Source organism: Magnolia sinica, chromosome 9 (assembly GCF_029962835.1).
Source record: "Magnolia sinica isolate HGM2019 chromosome 9, MsV1, whole genome shotgun sequence".
NCBI classification, from domain to species: domain Eukaryota; kingdom Viridiplantae; phylum Streptophyta; class Magnoliopsida; order Magnoliales; family Magnoliaceae; genus Magnolia; species Magnolia sinica.
The window spans coordinates 15,624,253-15,649,076 of NC_080581.1; the positions used below are offsets into that span (position 1 = coordinate 15,624,253).

General features: G+C 39.0%; 2 protein-coding genes and 1 non-coding gene across 3 annotated transcripts; 1 reads left to right on the plus strand and 2 right to left on the minus strand.

The window, feature by feature from the left end:
• Positions 1-2,561: 2,561 nt before the first annotated feature.
• Positions 2,562-6,499, minus strand: LOC131256147 (structural maintenance of chromosomes protein 2-2-like). Its single transcript, XM_058257196.1, has 5 exons — positions 6,340-6,499; positions 6,098-6,265; positions 5,816-5,909; positions 5,616-5,704; positions 2,562-2,943 (listed from the first exon to the last, which is right to left on the minus strand). The coding sequence occupies exons 2-5, from the start codon at positions 6,130-6,132 to the stop codon at positions 2,931-2,933; spliced, it is 231 nt and encodes a 76-aa protein (XP_058113179.1). The 5' UTR covers positions 6,133-6,265; positions 6,340-6,499; the 3' UTR covers positions 2,562-2,930.
• Positions 6,500-16,372: 9,873 nt separating this feature from the next.
• On the plus strand, positions 16,373-16,479 carry LOC131257036 (small nucleolar RNA R71). Its single transcript, XR_009177059.1, has one exon. It is a non-coding gene; the product is annotated as a small nucleolar RNA R71 (small nucleolar RNA).
• A 6,291-nt stretch (positions 16,480-22,770) lies between these two features.
• Positions 22,771-23,720, minus strand: LOC131256148 (BTB/POZ domain-containing protein At1g30440-like). Its single transcript, XM_058257197.1, has 2 exons — positions 23,422-23,720; positions 22,771-23,316 (listed from the first exon to the last, which is right to left on the minus strand). Exons 1-2 carry the CDS (start codon positions 23,586-23,588, stop codon positions 23,094-23,096), a joined length of 390 nt encoding a protein of 129 aa, XP_058113180.1. The 5' UTR covers positions 23,589-23,720; the 3' UTR covers positions 22,771-23,093.
• Positions 23,721-24,824: the final 1,104 nt, after the last annotated feature.

Sequence of the window (24,824 nt, forward strand, 5' to 3'; positions counted from 1 at the left end):
TTAAAGGAAAAACCCTCACATAAATTCAGAAAGGTCATGTATAATTAACATCACACCTTAACCATTATTCCCAATTGATAAATAATTGTTGGTGGTAAAATAAATATTTGCATGGAGGATTCAAAGCATGTGAGGGAATAGAATAAATCATACCAACTCAAATTAATATAAGGTTAATGGAATCCCTCACCTTTACCTTAGATCTAAACCCTATGTTGATATCCATGTAGGAAAGCTTCTACATAAAAAGTTTCCACATGAATCACGATATCGGTTAAGCAAAAGGGAGACACCATACATATGGAGAAGGAAGATGACATCTAGGCTTCTCCTTCTCTTTCTATTTTTTTTTGTTAGCTTGTTAGTACACAACACTATCAGTTCACACTTCACTGCTAGCCACCCCGTTAGAGATCGATGCCAAGACCTCAGTGTTGAAACAAGGTATCTTTCACTCAGTCTACCACTTGAGTCTCCTTCTCTTTCTCAGTCTCATTCTCTTTCTTTCTCTTTCTCTCTCTTTTTTTTTTACTTTTTCTATTTCTTTCTCTTTTTCTCTTTCTCTTCAAATTCTCTCTCTCTCTCTCTCTCTCTCTCTCTCTCTCTCTCTCTCTCTTTCTCCTTGGGCGTGTGAGTGGAGAGGTGAACGCACACCCCTTTTAAAAGTAATAGGCGCGTGAGTGGGGTGTGTTTCACATCTCACTTGAATTGGGTTTCTCCAATTTTTCCTTTTTTGACAATCTTTCTTTAAATCTAATTCATCCATTGTATTAGGGTCATTGAATAGAGCCAGAGAATATGATTTTCTTGGTGATCTAAAATTTAGATTGGTCTATCTTGAAAATTCTCCTAACGGGTGTTAAAACGAACTTAATCTTAATTAACGGTTCACACTGAATGATCAGGGCCCAATTTTGGAGGAAATGTGTAATCAAGATAGGCAAACAGTTGGACAAAATTTGGTAGGTAATCAATGGTGGAAAAAGCCTAAATCTAAAATTTCACCTTTTGTACTAAAAGGAAATAACTGGCTTTAGCCTTTAACGGTGTAGGATCATAGATCGGGGCTTATATTTTATATAACCACGTAGTCATATGAGATCAGAGTGTGGTCCAAATTTGAGTTGTGATGGATAGAAGGAAGTGATTAAATCGAAAGATCCAAATTTATGAGGAGTTGGTAGGCTTTGACAGGATAACTTCGCGCCTAAGGAAAAGCCTACCAAAGTGAGGTCTTCATATTTGACACTTGATCTATATTATGGACAATTCAAGTAATTCAAATGAAGGAAAATATCCTACTACAACTACCCACGAGGTTTCTTCACTCGATGGACACCAAAATCAATGGTTAAGTGGTTGATTTGTCAATTGGGTCATTTTTACAATATCTAAGGGCCAAAATTTGACATGTATGGTTAATTATAATATATAGGCATGGTATAAAATTTCACATCAAACGGATAGTGGGAACCATGTGATCTAGAATTCAGGGGTCTAGGTTTATGACATTTCGTAATTATTGTTGATATGAGAGTTTTGAGAAATCTAATGGTTTTACATAGTTGTAGGCACATTTCTAAGTACTTCTTACAAATGAACTTATATCTAAATCATTATGAATAAGGAATTATTCACCAAACTAATTAAGGGAATGTACATATATCAACCAACATAATAAATGGTTAGATGGTATGTTAAAAATAGAAAAACTTAATTGTTAGTACTCTGATCATGTATGTAAGTGGGTGTACGGTCAGTTTTGTAAACGGATGATCACATGCGAGTTTTTGGAGTGATCAAGAGGTAGAACATGTATACTGTTAGATTCAAGTGACTTGTTCACATGTATAAGTTTCTCGGATTGTAGTTTTGATGGTGAGTTAAGCATATTCATAGGTGGTGAACAAGATGAATGGATCAGAATCTCAATTTGATATGTGTACGAGTGGATGTTGAGATCAAGTAGCTAGTTTACTATGATCAGGTAGTCCAAACTCAGAGTGGATGGTCATATATTTTTACCTAGCAGTGAATAGTTGACTGAACGGTTGGTTATGATGGACATGTCACTACAAGAAAAACGGGCAAAGGCTACGGATAAAAACCTTAGCAAAATCCCTTTTGCTATGGATATGATTCGTAGCACGCCCGCAGCTATTGGTGGGGTAGCTAAAGATCCAGCTACAGACTAAATCCGTAGCAATAGATACCAATAGTTACGAATATAGTCCGTAGCAATAGATACCAATAGCTACAGATGATATCCGTAGCAATAGCTTTAGCTACCCCATCAATAGTGACGGACCTACTACGGATCATATCCGTAGCAAAAGGTATTTTATCCGTAGCAGTAGATACCTATAGCACCAATTATATCCATAGCAATAGATACCAATAGCTACAGACAAAAGCCGTAGCTATAGCTGCGGATTATATTTCTAGCTATTTTTTTTTAAAATTTGTAATAATACGACCTGTTTCCATTGCAAGAACCTGCTGTGATTAATAACTCATCTAAGCTTAATGCTGATAGAAATAGTACATAAAATGCAATCAGAAAAAAAATGAAATGATGCGTTTATTACAAATAGCAATCAACTCATACAATGCATCCTACATTCACATTTCTAAATAGACAATACTTCACTTTGCTCAACCTATCATAAGAATTACAACTAAGGCGTGCCCTCATGTACAAGAAACAAATACACTCCAATACAATAAACACTCTCAATATGCATTCAATAATGCTTACATTTTTATAGAATTTTCTTCCTTCAGACTGTCAATTTCAGCAAATACAGAAGATAGAGCTTCTTCTTTCCTTGAAACTGTAGATGTAACTTCTGTGAACTTCGACACAAGATCACTTTCAAGTTCTAAAACCCTTCCCTTGAGAAAATGAATTTCATCCTCCACTGATTTCTTTAGTTTGTCAGCCTATATAAAATAACATTTGCAGACACAATCAAACAAGCATGCCTTTGTACCCATCTCAAAAGGAAGAAAGACAAAAAAAAAAAACTTATATATGAAGAAATAAAAAATGTACCTACAAATCTTCTAAACTATGGTAAAATCCAACATGAGTAATGTGTTCAAACTTAGGATGGACTTTTAAACTCAAAACCTAGGTTTAGGTTAAGGTTATAGATTTAGGTTTAGGTTAAGGTTAAGGTTATAGGTTTAGGTTAGGTTTAGGTTAAGGTTATAGGTTTAGGTTTAGGTTTAGGTTTAGGCTTTAGGTTTAGGTTAAGGTTATAGGTTCAGGTTAGGTTTAGGTTATAGGTTATAAGTTATAGCTTTAGGGAATTGAGAATAGATTAAGGTTTAGGTTTAGGAAATCGGGTTCGGGTTTGGGATCGGGTTTAGGTTTTAGGTTAGGGAGTTGAGATTATGATTAGGTGTAGGTTTAGGTTTAGGGATTTGAGAATACATTTAGGTTTTAGATTTAGGTTTAGGTTTAAGTTTAGGTTAGGTTATCGATCGGTAATATCTTTAGGTTATAGGTTATAGGTTATGGGTTAAGGTTTAGTTTATAGGTTTTGGTTTAGGTTAAGGTTATAGGTTTAGGTTTAGGTTTAGGTTAAGGTTTAGGTTTAGGTTATAGGTTTAGGTTTAGGTTTAGGTTATAGGTTTAGGTTTAGGTTTAGGTTATAGGTTATAGATTTAAGGAATTGAGAATAGGTTAAGGTTTAGGTTTAGGAAATCGGGTTCGGGATTGGGTTTAGGTTTGGGTTTTCAAGTTTAGGTTTAGGTTTAGGTTATGGAGTTGAGATTAGGATTAGGTGTAGGTTTAGGTTTAGGGATTTGAGAATACGTTTAGGTTTTAGGTTTAAGTTTAGGTTTTAGGTTTTAGGTTTAGGTTTAGGTTTTAGGTTTAGGTTAAGGTTAGGTTATAGGTTATAGGTTATAGGTTATAGGTTAAGGTTTAGGTTATAGGTTTTAGTTTAGGTTAAGGTTATAGGTTTAGGTTTAGGTTAAGGTTTAGGTTTAGGTTATAGGTTATAGGTTATAGGTTATAAGTTAAAGCTTTAGGGAATTGAGAATAGGTTAAGGTTTAGGTTTAGGAAATCGGGTTCGGGTTTGAGATCGGGTTTAGTTTGGGTTTTCAAGTTTAGGTTTAGGTTAAGGAGTTGAGATTAGGATTAGGTGTAGGTTTAGGTTTAAGGATTTGAGAATACATTTAGGTTTTAGGTTATAGGTTTAAGTTTAGGTTTTAGGTTTAGGAAATCGGGTTCGGGTTCGGGATCGGGTTTAGGTTTGGGTTTACAAGTTTAGGTTAGGGAGTTGAGATTAGGATTAGGTGTAGGTTTAGGTTTAGGGATTTGAGAATACATTTAGGTTTTACATTTAGGTTTAGGTTTTAGGTTATAGGTTTAGGTTTAGGTTTTAGGTTTAGGTTAAGGTTAGGTTATAGGTTGTAGGTTATAGGGTAAGGTTTAGGTTATAGGTTATAGGCTATAGCTTTAAGGAATTGAGAATAGGTTAAGGTTTAGGTTTCGAAAATCAGGTTCGGGTTCGGGATCGGGTTTAGGTTTGGGCTTTCAAGTTTAGGTTTAGGTTTAGGTTAGGGAGTTGAGATTAGGATTAGGTGTAGGTTTAGGTTTAGGGATTTTGAATACATTTAGATTTTAGGTTTAGGTTTAGGTTTTAGTTTATAGGTTTAGGTTATAGGTTAAGGTTAGGTTATAGGTAAAGGTTTAGGTTTAGGTTATAGGTTTTGGGATTTGAGAATAGGTTTAAGTTATGTTATAGGTTAAGGTTTAGGGAATTGAGTTTAGGTTATAGGTTCAGGTTATAGGTTATAGGTTATAGGTTTAGGTTATAGGTTTTGGGATTTGAGAATAGGTTTAGGTTATAAGTATAGTTTTAGGTTAGGTTGTAGGTTAAAGTTTAGGGAATTGAGTTTAGGTTATAGGTTTAGGTTATAGTTTATAGGTTTAGGTTATAGGTTTAGGTTGTAGTTATAGGTTTTGGGATTTGAGAATAGGTTTAGGTTATAGGTTAAGGGTGTGGTCCCTGCAAATACAGATATAAATACGGCCTGCTCCAATTGGTCAGGCCCTTCTAATGTTGTTCATAGGAAATGGACAGCTTCATCATGGTCATAACAGCGGTTTCCATCTTCCAGGGACCCCCGTTCAACATCCGTATAGCTCCGACGCACATCCGGGTCTGCTCCATCAATTTCGAGTAAATACATAAACATGGCCTGTCCAAATGGCCAGGCCCCTCCAATACTATCTATAGGAAATGGACAGCTTCATCATGGTCATAACAGCAGTTCCCACCTTCCAAGGACCCCCGCTCATCCGGATAGCTCCGACGCACATCCAGGTCTGCTCCATTAATTTCGAGCAATACATAAACACGGCCTGTCCCCGGGATCCACTGAATTTTTCTGATCCAGGGATCTAAGGAAGTCGGATACTATAATTTGTACCATAGTTTCAGCCATCTGAAACGCTGAAATCACGCACACTAACATAATCCGGAAAGGAAATTTCTTTCACTAAAATATACCAACAAAAGTAAATGACATTCTTGATTTTCAACTAGAAAGCACAAAATATGAACTGGAACATGAGAGTAGAGAAGTGTTGACTCACTTGTTCACTTTAACCCAAGTAACTTTTAGTGTTTCCTTCTTCTTTTCATCAAGCTCTTCAATCACCTTCTTGATTTTTGACTTATCATTCTAAGTAAGAGAAGAATACAGCAAATAAACAACTTCAGACATAAACAAATTCATTTTTTTTTTAAAAAAAAAGATGAGATCCTTTACAGGCTGAGAAATACAGCAATATACCTCAATGATGTTTTTCTTAAATAATAAGTCATTGTATTCATCTTCAGCTTTCTCGAACATTGCCATAACTTTTTTGTTGACCCTCTTCTCAAGGCTGAAAGCAATCAATCAGATTAATTGAGATGCATGTTCATTAACATTCTTCTTTTTAAAAAAATGCAAAACCAAACATCAATTAGGTGTTGAATCATACTATTTCATTGTCATGGAAAAGAAAATATACACAATTTCATAGATTAAGCAAGTTAAATAAAGTAGGAACAGAATAACCACTGCAAGTACCTCATTTTCCAATTTTTTCCTCTCAACATTTGCATCACTAATTTTATGTTGAAGCTTTTGTTGCTCCTTGACAATGGCACTGATCTCAGCGTCACATTCTTTCATCTTTGAACGACTCAAATCGAGCTCAGATTGGGCTTAATCATATTCCTTCTTTATGGAACTAACCTGCAATAGGAAAGGTAATAAAGACACGTGCATTTTGTGTTCAGCAAAAAGGGTTAGATTGTAAGTTTAAGCACCTTGCTTGTAAGGTTATCTACTTCTGCAGTGAGGCTGTTTATCTGTGTCTGTAAAGAAACCAATTGATTTTCCAGGGAAGCATGCTCTTAAATGACTATGTCCTTCTCCATAATGAGCCTCTCTCTTTCATTTTCAAAGTCATAAATCCTTTCACAATTGAATGCATCAGAATTTAAAAATAAACATGTGCAAGAATGCACCAATTACAATAAGAAGTGTGTGCAAGAATGCACCTTGTTGTCTATTAAAGATGGAATTAAATCAGTCTTATTTTTGTTGGGATTTATTTTTCCTACGTTGATGCTCAAATGCGAGACACATCCCATGGAAATATCTGCAGTTCCAGATCAAACCTATAAATCAATAGCAAAACAGAAGTGCAGTTTGGGTATGTAGTATCGTACAAGTGAGCAATGTACATACCAGCTGATTTATCTATGAATTCAGGCTCCACTGTAGAAAAACGAGATAAAATCAAAAAATTGCCAACTGAACAATGTACATACCAGCTGATTTATCTAGTTATTTGATGTTTTAAGTGGAAATGAACTAACCTTGAGAGCTTTTTTCCTCATTAGTATACTGAAATACCGACATAGAGAAATGCCTCCACTGAAAATGTAGTCCTCAACCAAAGTTTGCATCCTATGAGAAAACGCCATAATGAAATAGATAAATTAAACTTTGAGAATAAAAACATTGGTATAAAGTAAAAGGAATCAAAACAAAGAAATCACTGCTAGGAAAACATCCTACATTTGAGAAATTCACTGATATTGAATTCAATGGAAAAAAAACTGCTTGCATAAAGAAATTAGAACATCCAAATGCAGACTCTAGGGGCTGAGGACAATAATATCTATGACTGCTAGAAGTTTCACCTTTTTTTCTTTTCCATTTTCTTTTTTGTCAAAAGAATGAGGTGGGTTGGTGATCTTGGTACATTAGAATGGACAACTGGTTCCACACCTAGGCGACATCAAACATATCCATGTCAAGTCCATGAGCTTGATATGCTGACGCATTTGCAGGGCTGAGATTACATGGGTGGTTTTTGGTACATTAAAATCATAAGCATATATGATGATTCAAATGCGTGGATTGTAAAAACTCATAGAATATCTATACAAATCTAAATCATAATATAAAGGAAAGAAAGCATATCTGAATCACGTGTAGCCAGGTTGCAAGCCCCAGCCTCATCTGCATCCTTAGGCTCAGCAGCAATTTCAGCAATTTCATTTTATTTAACAGAAAATGTATGTTCTACATGATAGTTAACTAACCTAAAATGAAATACACTCACTACCAGAAAAAAAAAATATGATGACTTAATATCTGAAAACAGGGTAGCATAAAACCTACACTAAACTGAGGCTTGCATTCCTGAACCTGATGACTCAGCTCAAAATCTCATCGGGTCAACTGAGTCAGCTCGTTGACTTGATGAACCCAAAGACTTACACCAAAGATGTTGAAGAAAGATAGAATGCTATCTTCAATACCTTGTTTACCTTTCTTCTTCTGTGTTACATTCCAGGAATCCTTATCTGTTCACTCCCCAAGTATAGGGTTGTGATGTAGTAATAAACTCAGTAAGACCGAGATCGAATCCACAGGGACTGATACCTGTACGTTATCTGAAACTAGGTAGAAATAGAATTAGCCTAAGATGCAATTAAAATCAACTGTAAATTAATGAATAATGGTGAGAGATTAATGTAAAACTTAAGGAATTCAGAGGAAGGAAAACTAGGGATTCAGAGGGTCCACTTGTAGAGATCAGGGAGATCTTATGCTTGCATCAGGAATCATAGAAATTAAACTAAACTTACTTAATTTAGGCTTTACGAGATGAATGATATATGAATTAGAATGGATTCCATCACCAAATCATATCTAGGAGACAAAGTTAATAACAGAATTAAACTAATCACCAACCAATCAACATGCTATAAAGGTTAGGAAGGGTACTATCATCCAACCATGCCCAGGAGACGATGGTGAACAACAGGTCCTCCTGACGTCATAAACATCAAAAGAGAAAAAGAGATATTCAAAGCCATTGCAAACCCATTGTAATTTCAGTCACAACAGACCATTAAAGACTGAGAAAATATTCCTTTAATAATCAACTTAAAACCAAGTTCAGTTCAGAAATTCAAATTAAACACATGAAATAGTGTCTCCCATCTCACTACAGGCTTCACCTCTTAGCCCTAGCTAAGAGGTTTAGCCACACATGAATGATTAGGCTAAACTCCGATTAAAAAGAAGAAGAAGAAAGGAAAAGAAAAACCAGGTTGGCCTCTGCTCCAGTCTAGCCCCTTCACTCGTCCTGTCTTCTCGTTCCAACCAAGCCCCAAGCCTCCACCTTTTTCCTCCCAGCCAAAGTCTTTCTGCTTCCAGCGTGCTCCACGTTCCAGCCTCCAGCCTCGTTCTCACTCTCCCCTTTTATATCAGCAGTAGCAGTCCCTGTTTCACGCAGCAAAAGAACGCAAAACAGTTGCGTTTGATTTGTTTTTGGGAGGACAGATTGCTCTGCTCAAGCAATCCGACTACATAGGAAGGGTTAAGACCCTCATCTCCACATTTTGGACGGTTTGGATCATTGATATGACCGTGGTCAAGATCATCAAACGGCTCACAGTGGCCGGCAGCGTCTGGACGTTGCTTTCGCACCCACCTGCGTAATTTCTTGCGCTGGGACATTCGGTGGGGCCCATGATCGAAGTTGAAGGATCAATCCACTCCGTCCATTGGATGAAGCTTGAGATTTTTATCGAAAATGGATGGTTTTAACCCGCCGTTGATGAGGCCCATGAGATCTTTCACTCCACCATCCGTCCTGCGTTGGACGGTTGAAGACGTGTTTACGTGCACGTAGGGCCAAAAGGCGACCTTGGCGAGGGTCTCATCCCCCCTCCGGACACCATGGACGGTCCAGATCATCAATATGTTCAGCGATGGTGGCCCACCTGAATCGACCGCAACCTCCTGTTGCGAACAGAGCTCGCGCGGTCGGGCGCTGTGAAGGTCAGCGAACCGCTGATCGACGCCGTGTGTAAAATCCACTCTGACCATTCGATTCGCGTCAAAAAACCAGTAAGATTCGGCTGGTTTTATGTTAGATTCGTTGTGGCCCATGCGATCTTATTTCCCACCGTCCATTCTTGCGTTTACATGCAATCTGCCTCTGTGTGTGTGCATGGGCCAAAAAGGAAAGCTAGGCGACGGTGTTGGTCACCTTGCAGAGCATATGGACGGCTCTGATTGTCGAAACCAGTGATGGATGGGGCCCACTACACGAAAATGGACGAACAGTGTCCGCCCGCTGTTGTCCGTATGCGAGAAGGATCGGGTCAGCGGCGCTGACCCGATCGGCTTGATTCGGTGCACATCGAGTGCACTTACGCACTGTGCACTGGCGATGTCAATGGGGTCCACTCGTGATGAATCTGTACAATCCTCTCCGTCCATCTTCTTCCCCATTTAATTTAAGATGTTGAGTCCAAAACTGAAGCGCATCCAGAGATTAGGTGGGCCCCACTTGAGGTTTTAAAGGGCTGCTCTATCCGTTGAGCCACTTCCCCAGTGATCCAATGACTGATTTTTGATGCGTACGGTTAATTCATGATCATCAGGCCTCATATAAAGTTTGGAGCCAATCAGATGGTGGGAACCCCATGATCCTGCATTCTGGATGTCTTTCAGGCCCGTTTGAAGTGAGTGACTAGAATTTCACTGATATCTGATGTGTAAATCCTCGTTCATGGTCCCATGGGGTCCCGTCCATTGCCTTGGTGATGCCTGAGCTTTAAATCCATGCTTTTAGCATCCTATCCAGTCCGTGCTCGTGAATACGCCCTGCATCACAAACATGATTAAATCAGGCCGTTAAACAATACTATGTTTGTAAATCCTGGCAATAACTGGGGTCTGATATGCAATATTCGACGACCCTTAACACAACCCCCAACCAGCATCTTGCTAGTCCTGAGCAAGGTATGCGAAAAATAAATTGAGAATTCCAGGACAATTTCTACAAACCCAAGAGATTTATGAAAAATAATTCAGATACTCGAATTCTAAGATTCATGAATGTTGGCATTACTTTCTCCTAGAATCAAGCTCACGGTACTTCATAATCAAGCTCAAATATTAATCCATTAATTTGAACGATTTTAAATATTGAGTTCCAGGAGTGTATAGTGTAATCTCGGCTTAAAATTATTAAAATTCACTTCTCTAATTCAGGATATTATTGGTAACCACAAGAGAATTCATGATAACCAACACCTAGACCAAAGCTTGATTCATTCTTCCAGCTTTTGATGATTTTCACACTATGTCAACTTGTTTAAAAGTACAGCCAAGGAGGAGAATCGAATCTACACCTATAGGGAGCAAACCTATGGTAAAGACCGGTCGCCAAAAAGTTTATGAATGTTAACCTTGGGGAATCAAACCTTCACCTGTAGGGAGCAAACCTATGGTGAAAACCATTCGCCCAATCTTTTCAATTTCTCAAGTTGGTTCCTTTCAAGCTTAGTGATCACCAAATTAATCCTTCAATATCGAATGAAACCTTAATGTGTAAGCGAGATGTGACATGTAAAATTATGATTCACTCAATGTTTAAAACTTCTAATCATGGATTAATAGTTCTAACTTAACTGTGAAATCTAACAAATAGTTGAATCCAAGAGTCATCAATTCCAACATCACTTATCTTGTAATTCTAAATCCAAGATGGCCGTCAAAATCGCTTCGAATTCATACGAAATTCTAGAAAAATTTAAAATTTTTCACAATTTCTGCTCAAGACTAAAAAGACACTGATTAAGAAACCTAATCTCCCACCCCCAACCGAAAATCTACATTGTCCTCAATGTAAAAGAAATAAGCATGCAATGCACATGGGACAACGAAAATATAAGAGTGATGAAAAGATAGTACCTGGACGAAGGAATCAAGAGGCTTTCCAAAGATATCTACATAAGAGTGGTTCAGCATAAGAGAGAAACCAACAGAAGAAAAATAAAAATGAAATCCTACCTACACCACTTTCGTAGGTGCTCTCGATTGCATTTAGCGTATGCAACAAGCCTTTAAACCCCTAGGTTGCCCCTAGTGGACGAGTTGTAGTCTCGTGAGGGTTTGCAGTAATGTTACCCATAAACATTGAACTAACTAATGATAAAAAAAATGAAATGAAGAGTTGGGTTGCCTCTCAGGAGCGCTAAGTTTACCGTCTTCAGCCAGACAAATAAAGCAACAGCTCTAGTCCTATGAAAGCGATAAACCTACCTATACCTCCATCAGACTAGGAGATCAATCCTGGTAAACAGGATCAGTCAGAGGTATAGACATGTCCTCTGAATCAAATTTTTCGATAAATGGTTTCAATCGATGTCCATTGACTTTAAACTCCTTGCCATTGTCGGGATTTCTAATTTCAACGGCCCCATGAGGAAAAATAGTAACAACAATGTAAGGGCCGGTCCAATGAGATCGAAGCTTACCTGGAAAGAGATGTAATCGAGAATTGTACAAAAGGACCTTCTGACCAGGCGTGAATGATTTTCACAAAATGTGTTGGTCATGAAATGCTTTCATCTTGTCCTTGTAAATTCTCGAATTATTATATGCATCATTCCGGATTTCCTCAAGTTCATTCAATTGAAGTTTGCGTAGCGAGCCAGCGTTGTCCAGATTGAAATTAAGATTTTTGATCGCCCAGTATGCTTTATGTTCCAGCTCCACAGGCAAGTGACAAGCTTTCCCATAGACAAGTCTAAAGGGAGACATTCCAATAAGGGTTTTAAAGGTAGTATGGTATGCCCATAAGGCATTGGTCAATCGGATTGACCAATCCTTACGATCAGGGTTAACCGTTTTCTCCAAAATGTGTTTAATTTTCCTATTAGAAATCTCAGCTTGGGTGGTACGGGGTGCTCATCTTATGAGAGATACCGTATTTCTTTATTAAGCTCTCGAATGGTCTATTACAAAAGTGTGAGCCCCCATCACTAATGATGGCTTGAGGCGTTCCGAATCGAGAAAGGATGTTTTCTTTTAAGAATTTAATGACCGTGCAATGGTCATTAGTTCGACACGGAATCACTTCGACCCATTTAGTGACATAATCTACGGCGAGCAAAATATACAGATTTCTAAACGATTGGGGGAATGGTCCCATGAAATCGATGCCCCAGCAATCAAATGCTTCAATGATAAGGATGGGATTCAAAGGCATCATATTTCGACGGGACAATGCTTCCAATTTCTGACAACGCTCATAAGCTTTGCAAAACTCATGAGTGTCCCTAAACATAGTGGGCCAGTAAAAGCCACACTGCAGAATCTTGGCCGTGGTCTTTTTAGCAGAAAAGTGACCACTACAGGCTTGTGAGTGACAGAAGGAGATGACGCTATGATGCTCATTGTTCAGTACACATCTCCTTAAGATTTGGTGGGCAATATTTAAATAAATAAGGATCATCCCAGAAAAGTTGCGCACCTCGGTGAAGAATTTCTTCTTATCTTCGTAGTCCAATGTGTAGGTGTGATATATGTGCAAGATAATTAGCAATGTCGTGAACCAAGGTGAATGGGAGACTTAAAAACAGTTGTTCATCAGGGAACATATTATTGATATGGGTCGCCTCAAGGGAATCAGAGGTATTAAGGCGAGAAAGGTGATCGGCCACTACGTTCTCTACTCCCTTTTTATCTTTAATTTCCAAATCAAATTCTTGGAGTAGAAGGATCCATCGTATCAGGCGGGGCTTAGAATCATTCTTAGAAAGAAGATACTTAAGTGCCGCATGATCCGTGTAGATAATGATCTTGGATCCGATCACAGATAGAACCTAAATTTGTCCAAGGCGAACACTACGGCTAAGAGTTCCTTTTCCGTAGTCGAGTAGTTCACTTGGGCGAGAATTTAAAGTTCTACTTGCGTAATGAATGACGTAGGGCCTCTTATCTTTTCTCTGGCCTAGGACCGCCCCAAGAGCATAATCAGAAGCATCGCACATAAGCTCAAAAGGAAGGCTCCAGTCGGGTGGCTGCATGATAGGTGCAGTGGTTAACGTGCCCTTAAGCTTGGTGAAAGCTTCCTAGCATTGCTCAGTCCACTCGTACGGAGCATCCTTTTGAAGAAGAGTGCATAAAGGACGAGAGAGGAGACTAAAGTCCTTTATGAATCGCCTGTAAAATCCTGCGTGTCCTAAGAAATATCGCACGTCTCTGATGTTCTTGGGTGGAGGTAGGTTAGAGATAAGATCGATTTTTGCCTTATCTACCTCGATTCCCTTAGACGAGATGATATGCCCAAGGACAATTCCCTTCTGAACCATGAAATGACACTTCTCCCAATTAAATACCAAGTTCTTCTCTTCACATCTTTTCAGCACACATTTAAGACTTTCCAAGCACTTACTGAAAGATGGACCGTAAACAGAGAAATCGTCCATGAAGACCTCTAGATATTGCCTCACCATATCAGAAAAGATACTAAGCATACATCGCTGAAAGGTGGTAGGGGCATTACATAGCCCGAATGGCATCCTTCGATAGGCAAAGGTGCCGTAGGGACATGTAAATGTGGTCTTTTCCTGGTCTTCAGGGGCTATCTCTATCTGGTTATAGCCCGAATATCCGTTAAGGAAACTGTAATAGGAATAACCAGCTAACCTTTCCAGGATCTGATCCATGAATGGTAAAGGAAAGTGGTCTTTCCTCGTAATGGTATTCAACTTCCTGTAGTCAATGCACATTCTCCAACCAGTAGTGACTCTAGTTGGCACGAGTTCATTATTAGCATTGGCTACGATGGTGATTCCGGACTTCTTAGGGACCACTTGTGTTGGACTCACCCATTGACTATCAGATATAGGGTATATAATACCCACATCCAATAGTTTAAGAACCTCGGCCTTAACCACTTCCTTCATGTTTGGATTTAGTCTACGTTGTGGTTGCCGAGCAATTTTTGCATTATCCTCAAGATATATGCGGTGAGTACAAATCGAGGGATCGATTCCTTTGAGGTCCGCTATCGTCCATCCCAGGGCTCCTTTATGCTCAATGAGAGTAGATATGAGCATACTCTCTTGTTCTTTCTCCAGGTGGGCAGAGATCACCACTAGGTATGTCTCATCTTGACCTAAATAGGCATATTTCAAATCAGAAGGCAAAGGTTTTAGGTCAAGCTTCGGCGGCTTGAGGTTAGACGGTAGAGGCACTACATCGGTTTGTGGCAATTCTTCAAATTGTGGCCTCCACCGGTTAACTTCAATTACCGGTGTAGTATCAAGCAAGGTGCACGTCTCCCTAATCATGTCATCATCAAAATCATGGGAGTGGGCCAGACACGTCTCTAGATGGTCGGAGGATAAGGTTAGAGGTGTCGTATCTTCCACGAAAGAGTCAATCATGTTAATGTCGTGGAAATCGTCATCCTCCTCTAAGTTTCTGCCGTTATTGAAAAAGATATTTGACTCTAATGTCATATTCCCAAAAGACATAGTCATGACACCATTCCTGCAATTGATAATTGCATTTGAAGTGGCAAGGAATGGGCGACTAAGAATGACGGGGATCTGAGTGCTTATGTTATTGATGGGTTCGGTGTCCAGGATCATAAAATCTACAGGGTAGTAAAATCTATCAACTTGGACCAACACATCCTCAATTATCCCTCTTGGTATACGAACAGAGCGATTAGCAAGTTGTAGTGTGGTTAGGGTGGGTTTTAATTCACCTAAACCTAACTGTTTGTATACCGCGTAGGGAATCAGATTGACGCTTGCTCCTAAGTCAAGAAGTGCATGATCAATTCGATGGTCCCCGATTACACATGATATGGTTGGGCTACCGGGATCCTTGAATTTTTGTGGCATGTCTTGCTTTAGGATGGCACTCACTTTCTCAGTCAAGAAAATTTTCTTTTGAATACTTTGCCATCTTTTGGTCGTGCATAAGTCTTTCAGAAATTTGGCATATGAAGGAATCTGTTTCACGACATCAAGTAAATGAATGTTAACTTTCACTTGTTTCAATACCTCTAGGATATCCTGAGAGTTAGAGAGAGGTTTTGGTGACACCAACCGTTGGGGGAACGGAGCAACTGGCTTCTCTAGAAGTTCCGGTTCTAATTTTTGTGGGGTATCACTAGATCCATCATTTTTGTCCTCTTCTGGTTCTTGAGGCTTTTCGGGCCTAACCGGAAGAGTTTTATCAATGATCTTTCCACTCCTAAGAGTGGTGATGGATTTAGCGTGCCCCATCTGATTTGAAGAGCTGGGATCATTAATCTCGTACTGCGGTTTAGGATTGGGGAGAGGTTGTGCAGGAAGCATCCCCTTTTCTATAACCGTCATACGAGAATCTATCTTTTGCATAAAATCTGTGATTCCCCGCATTGCCTGAGCCAGCTCCTGTATGGAATTTTGAACCGGTTCCTTTTGAGGTTTCACTTGATTTGGATTTTCATTGAAGAAACCTAGAGGAGTATCCGTTTGTCCATTCCTCCAACTAAAGTTTGGATGATTTTTCCAACCAGGATTGTACGTATTGGAGTTAGGTCCAGTAAAAGGTCTTTGATAGTTGTTTACGGCATTGGCTTGTTCATTCAACACTCCTCGAAAGGTGGGTATTGTAGGACAATTTTCAGTTGTATGAATGTTGCAATCACAGATGCCGCAAATAATTTCATTAACCTTATCCTTCTTTCCTTCCATGGCCTCAACTTTCCTTATGAGCGTAGTCACTTTACACTTGAGATCATCCTCTTCTTTCAAGAGATATAATCCACCTTTCTCCTTTAATTGAGTCGGTCTAGACGTGGTGTTTGACTTTGGGTAATAGTCCCAAGATTGTATTTTTTCAGCCAGACTGTCGAGGTAGTCCCATACCTCGTCAACATCTTTATTAATGAACTCTCCATTACACATTGTCTCGACCATTTGGCGCATGGAAGATGTCAGTCCATCATAGAAAAAATTTGTAATGCGCCACGTTTCAAATCCGTGTTGTGGGCATGAACTGACCAAATCTTTGAACCTTTCCCAACATTGGAAGAATGTTTCATCTTCCTTTTGGGCAAAGTTCATGATTGCTTTTCTGAGGGTAATCATTTTATGATGTGGGAAGAATTTTTTTATGAATTCCCTCTGCATGTCGTTCCATGTGCCAATGGATCTAGGACGCAGTGAATGTAACCACGTCTTAGCTTTCTCTTTTAAGGAAAAAGGAAAGAGTTTCAGCCTAATTGTATCCTCAGATACATTAGGAAAACATAATGTAGCTATAATCTCATCGAACTCTTTCAAATGTAAATATGGACTTTCAGATTTAAGTCCATGGAATTTGGGAAGGAGTTGGATAACTCCTGGCTTGATGTCCATTTGTCCTGTGTTTTCAGGAAAAATCATGCATGAGGGCATACTCACTCCCACCAGTTGTAGATAATCTCGTAAAGTACGAGGCAGGGGTACCTGTTGCACCTCATTCTCATCTTGGGTATCCTCCACCCTGGGTGGAAGTAGAGGAGGTTGGTCTTCAGCCATAACTACAATTAACTCAGGGGATTTCGAGTGGTGTCTAGTCCTGCGATGGATAGTCAACCCCTCAACCAATCCTCCTTCAGTCAAGAGACGTCGAGTGTCGTCACGGGCCCACTTGGGCATGAAACACTCGCAGCCCTCAATTAAAAACCTAATCCTAAGAAAGGAAAAGAAAATCTAGAAAGAAAGAGAGAGTTGGAAAGAAATTACTAAATTGGAGCCCAAAATAAAACAAAATAAGTTAGATTTTAAAAAGAGAAGAACGATCCTTTAAAAGAAAAATAGCAGTAAATTAATTTTTAAAAGAAGAATTCCTAAAGAAAGTGGAAATTTCTAAAATAAATTAGGAAAGACCTAAACTAGAAAGTAAATTATTAAAAGAGAACTGAAAAATAGAGAGTAGGGAAGGAGCTTACCGAATTAGAAATTTCTATCTTAAAGGCCTACAAAATAGGAAAGTCAGTTTTTAAACAAAAATTCTAAAAATAAATTAAGAAACAAAATTAGATTCTAAAAGTGTTACAATTAGAAAGTAGCAAAAGAGGAAAGTTTCTAAAAATAAACTACTTCCTTGAAATAGAAAAATACTAGAATTAAAAATTTTTACAAATTAAACCCTAATTCTAAAAGGTAGAAAAAGTAGAGAGATTAGGAAGGAATTACCAATTTAGAACTTATGTCAGGATCCTATAAAACAGGAAAACAAGTTAGTTCTAGAAATCAAATAAAAGTCTACAACTAAAGTTAGTCAAATTCTAATCTTAAATTAATTCTAAACCTAATTAATTTCAGAAAATCGCAACCATCAGTCCCCGGCAACGGCGCCAAAAACTTGTTCACTCCCCAAGTATAGGGTTGTGATGTAGTAATAAACTCGGTAAGACCGAGGTCGAATCCACAGGGACTGATACCTGTACGTTATCTGAAACTAGGTAGAAATAGAACTAGCCTAAGATGCAATCAAAATCAACTGTAAATTGATGAATAATGGTGAGAGATTAATGTAAAACTTAAGGAATTCAGAGGAAGGAAAACTAGGGATTCAGAGGGTCCACTTGTAGAGATCCGGGAGATCTTATGCTTACATCAGGAATCATGGAAATCAAACTGAACTTACTTGATTTAGGCTTTACGAGATGAATGGTATATGAATTAGAATGGATTCCATCACCAAACCATACCCAGGAGACAAAGTTAACAACAAAATTAAACTAATCACCAACCAATCAACATGCTATGAAGGTTAGGAAGGGTACTATCATCCAACCATGCCCAGGAGACGATGGTGAACAACAGGGCCTCCTTACGTCATAAACATCAAAAGAGAAAAAGAGATATTCAAAGCCATTGCAAACCCATTGTAATTTCAGTCACAACAGACCATTAAAGACTGAGAAAATATTCCTTTAATAATCAACTTAAAACCAAGTTCAGTTCAGAAATTCAAATTAAACGCATGAAATAGTGTCTCCCATCTCGCTACAGGCTTCACCTCTTAGCCCTAGCTAAGAGGTTTAGCCACACATGAATGATTAGGCTAAACTCTGATTAAAAAGAAGAAGAAGAAAGGAAAAGAAAAACCAGGTTGGCCTCTGCTCCAGTCCAGCCCCTTCACTCGTCCTGTCTTCTCGTTCCAACCAAGCCCCAAGCCTCCACCTTTTTCCTCCTAGCCAAAGTCTTTCTGCTTCCAGCGTGCTCCATGGCTCTAGCCTCTAGCCTCGTTCTCACTCTCCCCTTTTATATCAGCAGCAGCAGTCCCTGTTTCACGCAGCAAAAGAACGCAAAACAGTTGCGTTTGATTTGTTTTTGGGAAGACAGATTGCTCCGCTCACGCAATCCGACTACATAGGAAGGGTCAAGACCCTCATCTCCACATTTTGGACGGTTTGGATCATTGATATGACCGTGGTCAAGATCATCAAACGGCTCACAGTGGCCGGCAGCGTCCGGACGTTGCTTTCGCACCCACCTGCGTAATTTCTTGCGCTGGGACATTCGGTGGGGCCCATGATCGAAGTCGAAGGATCAATCCACTCCGTCCATTGGATGAAGCTTGAGATTTTTATCGAAAATGGATGGTTTTAACCCGCCGTTGATGAGGCCCATGAGATCTTTCACTCCACCATCCATCCTGCGTTGGACGGTTGAAGACGTGTTTACGTGCACTTAGGGCCAAAAGGCGACCTTGGCGAGGGTCTCATCCCCCCTCTGGACACCATGGACGGTCCAGATCATCAATATGATTAGTGATGGTGGCCCACCTAAATCGACTGCAAACTCCTGTTGCGAACAGAGCTCGTGCGGTCGGGCGCTGTGAAGGTCGGCGAACCGCTGATCGACGCCGTGTGTAAAATCCACTCCGAATTCGATTCGCGTCGAAAAACTAGTAAGATTCGGCTGGTTTTATGTTAGATTCGGTGTGGCCCATGCGATCTTAGTTCCCACTGTCCATTCCTGCGTTTACATGCAATCTACCTCTGTGTGTGTGCATGGGCAAAAAAGGAAAGCTAGGCGACGGTGTTGGTCACCTTGCAGAGCATATGGATGGGGCCCACTACACGAAAACGGACGAACAGCGTCCGCCCGCTGTTCTCTGTATGCGAGAAGGATCGGGTCAGCGGCGCTGACCCGATCGGCTTGATTCGGTGCACATCGAGTGCACTTACGCACTGTGCACTGGCGATGTCAATGGGGTCCACTCGTGATGAATCTGTACAATCCTCTCCATCCATCTTCTTCCCCATTTAATTTAAGATGTTGAGTCCAAAACTGAAGCGCATCCAGAGATTAGGTGGGCCCCACTTGAGGTTTTAAAGGGCTGGTCTATCCGTTGAGCCACTTCCACAGCATCCAATGGCTGATTTTTGATGTGTACGGTTAATTCATGATCATCAGGCCTCATATAAAGTTTGGAGCCAATCAGATGGTGGGAACCCCATGATCCTGCATTCTGGATGTCTTTCAGGCCTGTTTGAAGTGAGTGACTGGAATTTCTCTGATCTCTGACGTATAAATCCTCGTTCATGGTCCCATGGGGTCCCGTCCATTGCCTTGGTGATGCCTGAGCTTTAAATCCATGCTTTTAGCATCCTTTCCAGTCCATGCTCGTGAATACGCCCTGCATCACAAACATGATTAAATCAGGCCGTTAAACAATACTATGTTTGTAAATCCTGGCAATAACTGGGGTCTGATATGCAATATTCGACCCTCAACATTATCCCATAGATGTAACATCCAACATATAACTTCCAACCTATTAAGTGAATGTAACATCCAAAACTTGCAATACGTTGGCCCACTATGAGGATCACCTAGTGTAAAAATCATCCCATTTATTCATCATATATATGGGTTACACCTAGAAAACAATGCCTTAACCATTGATAAATAGGAGCCCAATTGGCATATTGGTGGAAGTCTAATGGATGGAAAAAGAAAAAGTAGCAAGCAGATGAAATTGAACAAATTTTCTAATCAGAGGTCTAAATTGTTCAAGAATCTATTTATTGGACATGCCCAATCTACAGTGGGTTCCACTATTTAGATAGTTTGGAATTGAGCATACCATGTGTACAAATCAGGGGAGCCCTCAGCACCTTAGATGTGATGAAAAGCATAGCACCCTATCATTCCACAAAGTAGAGGATGCTGTACTGCAGCATCTATATTACCATTGCAACCTCTTCATAGTCAGTGATGTAGCTGCAGCAACCAAAGCACGTTTAAAGACATTGAGTGTTGATTGTTACAAACCAATGCAACACATCTGAAAGTAATGAGGAACAATGCAACCCCGAGGCAATGAGCAATTACCTGACCATCCATTCCCTTTATGCCCCGCTCCATCTCTTCAATCATAGGGCATGGGACAAACCCAAAGCCCTTTAAATATCCTGATGCTCGGTCAGTTACCACAGCTGATACATGACAAGATACATATATAATGGCATGAATTTTATTACTCTTACACAAACCTTGAACAACTAACCAAATTTTACTGCATACCTGATTTTGGGCATGCATCAGTTCTACTTCTGAAATTTACTACAAACACAGAATTTTCTTCTAAAGAAAAAGAAATTTCAAATCAAGATTTTTCTTAAAAAGAAAGCCATAAATAAAATAAAACATAAATAAAAATCAATATATATATATATATATATATATATATATATATATAGGTGTGCTATGTCCAACTCAAGCAAAACACAAGGACTGCTAATTACATTGGAATAATTACCCCAATGTCAATTAACCCATCAATATCTCATGACAGGTGGCTGTGTCCAACTCACAAGTGAGATAAGAATAGGACCTTCTTGTTCTTATCTCAGTTGTGATTTGTAGCATCAAAAGTGGGAAATGGCAGCTTGCATAAAGGCAGGTTATGTTTTCCACTCCGCCCCAAATAGAAAATGGGTCAAACCTTAGCCTGTGCTTGGCCCACTTTACATTCGTGGAATGGTCCAACTGCCTTGCGTAGACAGGTCCATTTTGTTGAGATCCTAAGATTGACCAGAATTGTATTCTTATGATGCACCTAGAGAGTTTGAGTAAAAAATTGGCATTAATGTCGTAAGAAATGAGCATGAAAGAAAATGGAAATTGGGAGAATATCAGGTAAGAGAGTTGGTATAAATGATTTACCATTGCAACCTCTTCATAGTCATCAGTTAATAAAGATAGCTTCTTTAATCCACCACCTGAAGTCAAAGCAACTTCCCCTGCTACACCTTGAAACACATTGCACTAGACCTGCAATAACCTACCAACTGCTTTCCCCAAGTGATTGTCAACAGTAGGAATTCAATCCCATTTATATATAGTAAATAGCTATTTCTGATGGTTTTTGTGGTAAAAAGACATGCACATTTATATGTAGTAAAAAAGGAAAACATGAGTGTATCATTCGTATTTTGTGGCATACATTTGATGGGGCATTAATGGTTTCTGTTAGCCTGACCTGTCTGACCTTAAACAGCAAAAACAAAAGAAAAAAGTGAAAAAAAAAAAACTAGTAAATTTTTAAAAAGACAATCAATACATGCTTATATATAAACAAGTTACATACATGTCGTCATAAAAAACATGCTTATAATAATTTCAAGCATGAGCACAAGCAACCTAATCAGGATAAAGAGTAAACCACAATAAATTAAAAAAAAAAAAGGCACAAAATGCCCAAAAATGTCCAAAGATGCCCGAATCAACTTTTCTTTCCTTACTCCTTCAAGCATGAGCACAAGCAACCTAATCATGTATCATTTACAATAAAAATAAAAAAGATAAGAAAAAATTGACTAAAAAAATCAGTGGAAAAAGGGGGTTAAAACACGAATAACAGGAAAATCATCCAAATGGGCCCAAATAGAACACGCATCAAGTATGATTGGGTTAATTGGGGCCCATTACATTGAAAATACAAAAAAGAAGAAGAAACCCAAAAAACAAAAAATGATTATTTATCTGCCTTGCATGTTTTTGCCAATTCCCAAAGTGATTATTTATCTTGTAAAACCATCTCTAATTTACTCTCCTACAATATCAGCAAAAGGTATAGTCAGATGGCAGGTTCCTTTGCTTCAATGTCATTGACAACCCATGGCATCTTGGGAATCTGTAGTAGCAAGCAAGTTGTTCATCTATCGAAAAAAATTTGTAGGTGAAACACAAAAGAAACCAGCTTAAATACTATAGAAAATGGAAACAGAATGCACATCATATTAAGACCATAAAGGAATCTGTAATCATTCGTCAATTCTTCCCACTACTTGATATCTCTTTTTATAAATATGATTGTGCTCATAATCGTGAGCTTTGTCAGCCACAAAACATAAATATGATTATGCTCATAATCGTGAGCTTTGTCAACCACAAAACAACAAAAATACAGAAAAGTTAGCTATAAAGCCATGCCAATCTTGAGTTTTCCTGGTTAGTAGTGAGTTTTCTTGTGCATTTCGTCAAATACCTTTCTAGCCAAGTCCAAATCATCGGACTTGGCGTAAAATGTAACCAGCACAATGGCAACAAATAGATCATAATTAAAGCCATGCCAAAGCACAAAAGCATAAATCACCTTACCCAACATTGGATGCGGAAGCGGCACTGACGACGAGCTTTCAAGAGGGAGGAGATGGTGAAATTGTCAAATTTAAGGGTGAGTTTGAATGATGTCAGAGACAAGAAGAGCCTAAGGGATTCAGAGTGATGGTTGTGTGAAGAATAGGCAATGAGCATGGTGTTGAAAGAGAAGATATTTTTATGGAGAATTTCGTCGAACACCTTGCGGGCGTGATAGATATGCCCAGATTTGGAGCAAATAGAGACAAGCTTTGAGGTGAGGAAGTTGTCAAGGATGACTGACACGAGAATGTGGTGGGCATGGATCTGCTTTCCCTGGAAAAAGAGATGATCAGCGCAGTAAAGAAACAAATAAAAACTACAATAACAGGGGATTGGATGCCGAATCCTATCTCAAGCAACAATGATCCTGAATCCTACCGCCATGGGTGGGCCTTCAAGTATATGTCAATCGCACGATAAAGGCCATCATCCAACAGTATAGCATTGTCAGGAACGACCCCAGCTAGTGATCGGAACTTCAACAACTTCAAATGAACATCAGGCGCAACTTCTGAAAGGTACCCATTAATGAGCTTGGCCACCATTCTGAAAGGTACCCATCGAGAGAGAGAAGAGGGCGTTTACGGCTGATGCATTGGAGAGAGAGAAGGAGGAGAATGAGAGAGATGGAGCAAGGATCGGGAGGGAGAGAGAGGATTAGGGAAAGAAGAGCTTTCCCAAAGCTCTAATGAGAGAGAGAGAGAGAGACACTAAAAGATGTGTTTGGGCGCGCTCTGCGCCCAAATTTCGTGTTTTACTTAACGGACGGACGCAGAAGCTACGATCAGGGGATCCGTAGGGCCCACTACGTCGTATTTCATTAATCCATTCTGCTCCATAATTTTAATAAATTATTTTACTTTATAAAAAAAAATTTCAGGTATATTGAAAGCCAAAGTAGACCACACCATAAGAAGCAACAGTAATTTAATATCAATTTTTCCTACTGTGTGGTTCACTTGAGCCTTAGATCTAGCTGATTTTTTTTCATCCTCTAAAGTAATATTTAAAAATATATATACGGTTCAGATAGAACATATAGTTTTTATTAGGCTTCATAGAGCCCTTTACAACACTATTAATTATTAATGTTGTATCAACTTTTTAGCTACGGATTAAAACCGTAGCAATCATAGCTAACGTTTATGTCCGTAGCAAAAAGGTAACATGGTTTGAATCCTTTGCCCCTTTTTTTGGTAGTGTGTGAGAATACTTGGGTATATGATGATCCTATCTCAAAATCAACGGTTGGATGACTTGATCTATGAATGTAGATTATTCCCAATGATCAGATTTGTGTTTGAGAAGGATGTAAGGTTATGATAGCTAGATTGATATCATACACATATACATAAAAAGTTAAATTTCATGGTAACACTCGAGAACTTTCAATACTTGGGTATTGAATAGTTTAGGGTGTACACTAGGGTTGGGGAATTTGAGGGAGAGTTAATCCTCCCTTGGAGCTTGTTTCTTTCTTTTCATTTCTTATGATAGGTGGGCCTATCGCCTTTTGTTGATATGTCCACCTGAAAGCTCTCTTGTACCACGTGGCCTAGACGCTGGGTTTTTGTAATATATATATATATATATATATATATATATATATATATATATATATATATATATATATATATATATATATATATATAACACTCGAAGTAGGAAACAAATCATCGCACTTACACAAACTGCATGTGCCATTGATTCAGGGCCTATTTGATTTTCCAAATCCAATGTAAATGCCCTGCAAATAAGTAATTGATACTCTTCTACCCACT

Bases quoted from the DNA above. Each gene is read 5' to 3' on its own strand.
- LOC131256148 (XM_058257197.1), bottom strand. From the start codon at position 23,588: ATGGTGGCCAAGCTCATTAATGGGTACCTTTCAGAAGTTGCGCCTGAT. The intron at 23,317-23,421 runs GTAGGATTCAGG...CTCTTTTTCCAG, and splicing joins TTGAAGGCCCACCCATGGCG to GGAAAGCAGATCCATGCCCA.
- LOC131256147 (XM_058257196.1), bottom strand. From the start codon at position 6,132: ATGCAAATGTTGAGAGGAAAAAATTGGAAAATGAG. The intron at 5,910-6,097 runs GTACTTGCAGTG...GATTGCTTTCAG, and splicing joins GGAAAAAATTGGAAAATGAG to CCTTGAGAAGAGGGTCAACA. The intron at 5,705-5,815 runs GTATATTGCTGT...TCTCTTACTTAG, and splicing joins TTAAGAAAAACATCATTGAG to AATGATAAGTCAAAAATCAA.